General features: G+C 54.1%; 1 protein-coding gene across 1 annotated transcript; it reads right to left on the bottom strand.

Moving 5' to 3' along the window:
• Positions 1-2,444: 2,444 nt before the first annotated feature.
• Positions 2,445-7,828, bottom strand: LOC101632355 (the record flags this gene model as incomplete). Its single annotated transcript, XM_012728112.1, has 4 exons — positions 2,445-2,551; positions 3,856-4,149; positions 4,706-5,023; positions 7,441-7,828. Coding segments are annotated over 4 exons (1,107 nt in total), but the record flags the coding sequence as incomplete, so codon positions are not given.
• Between the last annotated feature and the right edge of the window lie 324 nt (positions 7,829-8,152).

The following is an 8,152-nucleotide window of genomic DNA, read 5'->3' on the forward strand; positions in this document are numbered from 1 at the left end:
CGACCTGGGCCTCTTCCCCAGAGCAGACTCATGGACTGGACCAGCGTGGCTTTTACTTACTGCGTCCCTCTAGTAGCTGAAAACAACTTTTACTTAGCGGAGACTTTTTGAGTTCTCTATGTAACGACTTATTACAAATAGAGTTTTACTTCTCCCGTTTGGATTTGGGTGCCTTTTATTTATTTTCCTTTTCCATTTGCTCTGGCAGAGATGTCCAGCACTATGTGGAAAAAAATAGCAAGAACAGGCATCCTTTTCTGTTCCTGATCTTCTGGAAATTTTTTTTGTTTGTTTTTCACCACTGACTGCGATTTAGGGTGACCTTGTCTCCGAGTATGTGAGGTACTTTCTGTCTATGCTCAGTTTGTTGAAAGCATTTCGTGAATGGATGCTGGATTTTGTCAGGTGCTGTTTCTGCACCCCCTGAGATACTCACAGGACTTTTGTCCTTCCTTAGTCAGTGGGGAGTGTCACACTGCTTGTTTGTGATGTTGAGCCACTCGCATCCTTGAAATAAAGCCAACACAATTGTGGTCTGTGATCCTTCATATATTGTTGAATTTGGATTACCACCTAATGCTGAGGTTTTTTTGAATCTATTTTCATCAAAATATTGCCTGTAATTTTATTTTCCTGTGGTTTCTTTATCTGTTTTTGTTTTGTTATCAGGGTGATATTGGCTTCAAACAATGAGCTTCATATTTTTCTCTCTTCAATTTTCTTGGAAGAGTGGAGGGTGATATTATTTCTTCTTTGAATGTTTGGTAGGATCTACCATCTGCTGGAGCCATCTGGTCCTGGGTTTTCATTTGTCTCTGGAGGTTTTTATTACTGAGTCAATCTCCTTACTATTAATTTAATTGTTGATTCAATATTCATGTTATTAATTGGTCTGCTCAAATTTTCTACTTCTTCATAGTTTAGTCAAGATAGGTTAGATATTTGCAAAAATATATGTATTTCGCCTTGGTTGTCCAATTTGTGGCCTATGTTGCTGATAGTAGTCTATGGACCTTGTGTTTCTGTTTTTTTTTTTTTTTATTGTAATTTCTCCTCTTTCATTTATGATTGTATTTACTTGAGTCCTCTCTTTTTTTCTTGTTGAGTCTAGTTAAAGGTTTTGATTTATCATTACAATTATCTTTTAAAAAACAGCCTTTTCACTGATTTTAGAAAACGTCTCCTAGAATCGCCATTTCAGTTATTTCTGCTTTAATACCTATTATTCCCTTCCTCTGCTAACTTTGGGCTTACTTCATGTTAGAGGTCATTGTAGAGTGAAGAGAGGATGTTTACATGAAGTGTATTTTCTCTTAGTAGTTCCCCTTATCAATATGTCTTCTCTTTAAGAATGCATTTGATGTCTCCTCAGTCAAAAGTGGCTTGGCCGTGAACATAGGACCCTGTCTTGAACCAGCTCCTAATTGAAATGTCATTCCAGGGATTCTCAACCGCCTTGAAATTATTACACCTCAGTTATCTAACATCCTAACAGGGGCTAGCAAGCAGTGAAAAAAGACAAACTTATCATTGAGCCAAAGTGGAGTTTAATGTGGCGAGCTCATGACAGCGCGTTGACTGACTCAGCCCTAGTATCTCACTTTCTTCCGCTGGCTTGTGGTCGATGGTGACTGGAAATAGGGCTGATTGCAGTAAGTGGCATCTTACTGCCTGGTTCTCAGCCCCCAGCAACTCATAGTCCCCACCCTACTACATTTTGGTCATGTGATGAGAACATGAAAGCTGGTCATTTGGAATTCTGTGGGCGTGTATTCCTGAGAGGACCCTGGAGGAAGACCCTCCTGGGGGACATCAGGATGTGGAAGAGCAGGGTGTGTGGGCAGGCAGGTCACTGGGAGAAGCCATGGGAAGTGAGTCTGTGCAAGGGTCTTGTCACTCCTCCTCCAGGTTGGCCCTCGGGAAGGGAGGAGGCCGCAGGGATGGAGGTGGGGGCAGCAGGAGGATGAAAGTGCTGTGGGAGACATGTTCACCTTGAGTGGTCTGCTCCTCCCTCAAGCACATTCCCTGCGTGTCTGCGGATGCTGGCCCTGCCCCCTCAGTCTTTGCCTCCTTCCCACAGCTCCTCAAAAGCCCCCTCAGAGCAGCAAACCTGGGGCTGCTGACACACCCCTAAATTGGGGACTCCTTCCCACTCGGAGCCCCCATGTGCAAATAATCCAGAGATGGTCTCCAAGAGCACCACCCACAAAGCCTCCAGTCAGCTTCTTCCACACCTCCCAGGACTCCCTTATCCTTCTTTGAATATCCATTAGGGCTCCCAAACACACTCTGGATGTTGGGGATGTTTAGAGGGATCTAAGACTCCTGAGGGTACTGAGGGACGTGGGTCACCTTCTCATCTTTCCACAGAGCCCTGACACCATGTGACCTATAGCCTGTCCCAAGACAGACCTTGGTCAGCCTCCCTTCCCCAGTACTCACAGTCAGGGCCTCTGCTTCCTGAGCATGTAGAAGACAGAGAAGCCCACCAGCAGCAGCACCTTGAGGCCCAGGAGGACAGTGAGGAGGAGGGCCAACAACTGCAGTCCTCCTGGAAGTGAAAGAAAAGGCGCCATTAGAGGGTCTGCACTGGAGCCCTTCCCTGGGCCTCCACCACCCCTCCTGGGTTCCCTCGACCTGTCAACCTCCAAAGCTTTGACCTGCACCCTTCCCTGGGATTGGGGCAGAAATCAGGGTGAAGAGCATCATCATTCTCACCCTTCTGAGGTGCTGGGGTGTGCCCTGGAGGGAGGGGGAGCACAAGAACCTAACAAGAACCTGGCATCTGGCTTGTTGATTTGTCCTCACACGCCTATGGGTGATGATTGTGCTCTACTGATTGGGAAACGAGGTTCAGAGAATTGAGGGCATCACACGAACAAGGTGATTCCAACCTAGGAAAACCCAGCACTTATCTGCTAGGATGATGCCAAACTTTGCCCTTCAGACTGAGACAAGCCCAGACCACAGGGCCTCGGGAATGAGTGTCCACATGTGTGGGGAATGCAGGCCATTGGTGGGGGGTGGTGCCTGCTTCCCAGGGGTGCTCTCTATAGCAGAGGGAGCCCTCAGGGTGGCTGACCCAAGGAACCCTGCTGGGAGAGCTCCTAGGGAGTCCAGGAAGGGGCTGGTATTTGGAGGGGCTACAAGAGGCCCTGATGTAGGGTGTGCACACAGGGCCAAATCACTGGGGACCCTTGGGTGGCCAGGGACAGGGCAGAGAGCAGCTGTTTTTCTCCAGGAATGGTGTCTGCAGCCAACAGCTAGCAAAAGGGGAAAGTTTACCCCCACCCCTGCCACCTCGCTGTTCCTTGCTCCCTTCTAGAAAATTCTACATTACAGGGTGAAGTGGAACAGAAAGCAGAGAAGCTCACACGTGCACGTGGTGTGTTGTAGTGAGCCGTGGTCTTTGTGGGCCCATCGCCACACTCCAGACTCACACCGCGTCCACGGAGACCAGCCACTGTTGCACAGACAGAGGTGCAGGCTCAGTCGGTGGCTTTATCATGTGGGTGGAGACATGGGACGGGCTGGAAGGTCGGAGGTTGGGGCACAGGAGAGTGGTGACAGGGCTGCAGGAGCCAGCATTGGGGGACAGACAGTTACGAGCAGGCCCGAGTGGGAGCCTCACCCACCACCCTGCTGTCTCTCATGTTTCCATGCAAAGGCCTGCAGGGCTGGGTTCTGACTCCATCTGCGGTCACTCAGGGTGTGGAGTTTGGGGTGACCGGCTCCTTTAAATTTTGTTTATAATCTACAAATTCTAGATTAGCATGAAAACATGAATGGTTACCTGTAACATCAAAAAATGAGATAAAATTTAAAAGTTTGGGTCTGTTGGAGTGGAGGCCTTACCAGAGGCCTCCAGGGTGTGGGTTCTGGAGACCGCAGGCTGCCCGTCATGCTCCACCTGGCAGGTGAGCGCCACGTTCCCCCTGTGGGCAGAGGAGTTCACCAGGAGCCAGCTCTTCCAGGTGAAGGTCCCTTCCTTGTTCTCTAGGAGCGCTGAGGGCTTTTCTGTTCGGGACACGTTTCCGTTCTCCAACCAGGTGAGCTGCAGGTTCCGGGGGTAGAAATCCTTCACCTGGCAGGTTGCATTCACCTGGTTCCCTGCCGCGGGAGAGTGGGAAACCTCCAAGGTGGGCGGAACTGCAACAGCACAGGGCAGAAGCTCTGACCTGATGCACAGACCGAGCCCAGAGAGGGGCCCGGCCCTTGCCCCCACCACAGCAGGGGTCCCCCGCCCCTGGGCAGTGCTGGGCAGGCAGCTGGCCTCCAACACGGAGGCTCTCGCTGCCGCTGCGGGGTCACTGAGCACAGTGCCGGCACACAGTAGGTGCTCAAGGACTGGGGGGCAACAGGGTGAGACTGACAGGCCCCCCGTCCCCCGCCCCCCGCAGGCAGCTGTGGGAGCTCATCACTGTGGCAAATAAAAGCAATCCCCAAGCTCACTGGGCAGGAGGGGTGTGGGGGGTGCCGAGTGCTGGGTGGCTGCAGGTAAAGCCCGGGAAACCGCCCGCTCACCACCCGGCACGTGGAAGTGCCCTGGCAGCTGCCCTGGCGATGAGGGAGTGGCCTGCGCGTGCCCGGCCTGGGGATGGCCAAGGGCGGCAGGCGGCGGGCACCGGCTCGGGGCCATCGGCGCCTGGAGTTCGGGGAGCAGCCGCTGAGGCTCGGGCGGGGCTGGCGTGGGCGGGGTTCACACCTCGGATGGTTTCCGACAAGTTGGCCGTCCCGCGAAGAGGACCCCCCTGCAGGGCGACGTGGGCCACCTCGCAGATGACCTGGGAGCGGACGTCCCCCGCCGTCAGCTGCACCCGGGCTGTGCTGGAGACGCTGTAGGAAACGGCCTCTCCGCTGGGGTCCACTCTGGGCTGGGGTGCTGGCAGCCCGTTCCCGTTTTTGAACCATTTCAGGCTGATGTTTCTGGGAGAGAAGCCGTGGGACTGGCAGGTGAAGGTCACCGTCTTCCCAGGTGTGGCCCTCTCTGTGGGCCCCGTGACCACAGGGCGGGAGGGTTTGGCTACAAAGAGCAGTTGCGACAGTAAGCGCGACAGTGAGCCACCACTGAGGAGAAGCCGTGACGCTGCTTGTGACTCCACCGGCTACTGTTCTGGCTCCAGGGTGCTGGGGTGTCCTCACCCTCACTGAGGCACGCCCAGGTTTGCAGAGGTGAGCCAGGGCCAGGGCGGCTGACAGGGCTTCAGGCCTGGGCTCAGAGTCCCTGTTCTTTCTCCTCAGGGGGTTTCCTGTCATCTGGGCTCAGGAACAACACTCCTCAGTGTGACTCTGAGCTGTCCCTGTCCCCTCCTCCCCACAGCCTTGCCAAGGCCAGAGGCACATTCACAGCAGGAATGTGGGGGGGGGGTTGGAGGGGCAGGGGGGGGCCCGGGGGGGGCAGCACCCACCCCAGCCCTCATCTGTGCAGTGGGACAGCAGGTTTATCCTGGGGTGCAGCAAGGGGAGCAGGCAGGAGGCACAACCAGGGGAGCGCCCAGGCCTGATCTCCAGCTCTCCCTGTGGTGGGTGAGGGATTTACTCCACACGTTTCATTCTTTCTTAAATATTTTTTTTTTAAAGATTTATTTTATTGGTGCATACAGAACTGGGGTACAGGCCAGAGACTCAGGGGTGGTGAAAGACTTCACCAGAGACAGAGTGGGGAGCAGAACAGGCAGATCGAGGAAGTACACTGCTGAGGGGAGCAGCGGGCGGGTCAGGAGAGGTCTGCCGTGCCATGTGGTCACCTCCGGTGACCTGAATTGAACTCATGCGGAAGTGGTTTCAGCTTCTTAGTGCAGTGCTTTAACCCGCTGTGCCACCAGGGAGGGCCTCTTTCTTAAATATTTTTAAAGATTGATTTATTTATGCATACAAGAACTGGGATGTAGGCCAGAGGCATGGGGAGGGGCATGAGAGGAATCACCAGAGACAGAGTGGGGAGCAGAATAGGCAGATGTACTGAAATACACTGCTGAGGGGAGCAGCAGTTGGGTCAGGAGAGGTCTGCTGTGCCGTGTGGGTCAGCTCCTTGGCTGGGGATCGAACTCATGCTGCAGCAGCTGCAGCAAGTTCTATAGTGTTGTCTTAACCCCTTGCACACCCAGAAAGGGCCCCAAACTTTTCACTCTTTAAACAATTTCTCAAGTAGCTCTCTTCTGTGTTCATCTCTGATTCTGAAGGGAGGGGACAGAGGGATGATGAAAAGGGGTCCTCCTTGGGGTCAGTTTTGGGCTGGAAACAAGGATGCCTGAGCCTGAGGAAGCAAAGGTGAGGCACCAGTCAGTTGTCATTACGTAAGAAGCATAGACACAGGCCTAGGAAGCTGCAGAAGCGCCTCCCTTGTCCTGGGTAAGGGCCAAACCTCCGTCACTGCATGCAGGACAGACCAGGTGAGTGACCACTGCGCGGCCCTGTTCTGCATCCTTGAGCACCCCTGTGTGTTTCTGTGCAAAGTGGCCCAGCCTCCGCCCTAGCAGAGGGTGATGTACCCAAACCCGCCCGTGCTGGGCTTGAAGGGCTCTGGGGGCAGCGCCCCTACAGCAGGTGCCTGACAACCAGCTCTTGTGACTTGTCCAGTCCTGGTCCCCGCCTGTCTGAGACTGTCTTGCGGGGGGAGGGGCGGGGTGGTGGTGCAGGGAAGGCAGAAACCCACTGGGAAACAGCTTGGAATGTGAATGTCTCAAGGCCTGCAGCTGCTCTGAAGAACCAGATTGAGAAAAGGACGAGAAAGCGCTGACGGGGACTCTCTGCCTCTTGTTTCTATAGCCCGCTAGAAAGTCGTTTGGTGGAATGACCAAAAGAAAAAAAGAAAAAAACCTATAAATGAGATTGGAGGTGTTTTCACGAAGACTTCCCTGCAGCATTTGAAAGGAAAGGAAGGAGGCGCTTTCTCAGTGACATGTTGGTGGCCAGGCAGGAAGGGCTCTGGGGAGAGCGGCCCTGGGGGCCCCATCTCCTGTTTACATGTTCAGAGGTGGGAGGTTTTCCCAGCAATGAAGCTGGGACCCAAAGTGGGTGTCTGGGCATCTTCCTCGGGCCTGAGTAGGAATCCTACTGCAGAGCAGGTGTGCTCTGTGGGGTCTCGCGGGCCTCCAGCTGTCAGCACATGTTGTTCAGGAGCAGCGCCCCCCAAAAGGTTGTTCACACAGACACAGGAGCAGAGGAGATGCTTTTGGTAGGGGAAAAATGCAGCTTTTCCCTGAACCGTGGAACTGGGTAGTCTGGGGTTCCAGACCTTGCCCCATTTCCCAGCCACCCAACCTTGAGCAGCTAACATGTCCTGTGCAGCCTCGACTTTCCCCATCTATAGAAGGAGGTGAACCAAGTCATGCAGACCAGCTCCCATGGCCACACCTGATTCCTAGCTGTTGCAGAGGGAATGGAGGGCGTGCTATTGACCTGCTCTCCCGCTCGGGCGAGGGCCCCCACGGTACTCACCGCTCACGGTGACCTGCGTGCCTGGGCCCGACTTAAGTTCTGTGTCGCCAGGGGCCCCTTTCTGGAACTTCACACAGTAGTAGATCCCCGTGTCTGCTGGGGTGATGTTACTGATGCGGATGGAAAAGTCCCTGTCATCTCTGCCTATGATATTTGAGGCAGTGGTCACTCGGGGGAAGGGGCTTTCTTCTTTTCCTTGTTTGAAACTGTAGACCATCTGCCGGCCTGGCTCCGACCCCCTGAACCACTTAACAGACCCCACAGGGAGCAGGGAGGTCAGGGTGCAGTTCAGAGTGGCCGTCTGTCCCGCTGCCACTGACACGAACTTGTCGGGCTGAAGCACCTGTAGCTCCTCCTCGCCGGCCGCTCCTGCAGGGAAGCACAGGGGTCACTCGCCCGTCCCCGGAGACCCTGCGGGCTTTCTCAGGTGTGAGCACAGGGACTCACTGACAAGCTCAGCACACGGCAGTGTCATCACCTGGACCCCCACAATGAACCTGTGGCGTGAGGCTGTTCCAAATGAGGAAACTGAGGCACAGTGAGGTTGAGCGAGCTGGCAGAGAGCGGGCTTAGTGCCTGGGTCCTCTCTGGAAGTGTCTTACTTCACCAAATACTTGGTGGACACTCTCTGGTTCAGGAGAAGTTGCGTTTTCAGTCCTTTACATCGCTGGACCATGGCGGGTGAGCAGAAGGGATGAGTGTGTGTAGGATG

The sequence above is a fragment of the Condylura cristata genome, unplaced genomic scaffold, assembly GCF_000260355.1.
Source record: "Condylura cristata isolate star-nosed mole 26May11 unplaced genomic scaffold, ConCri1.0 scaffold00022, whole genome shotgun sequence".
NCBI classification, from domain to species: domain Eukaryota; kingdom Metazoa; phylum Chordata; class Mammalia; order Eulipotyphla; family Talpidae; genus Condylura; species Condylura cristata.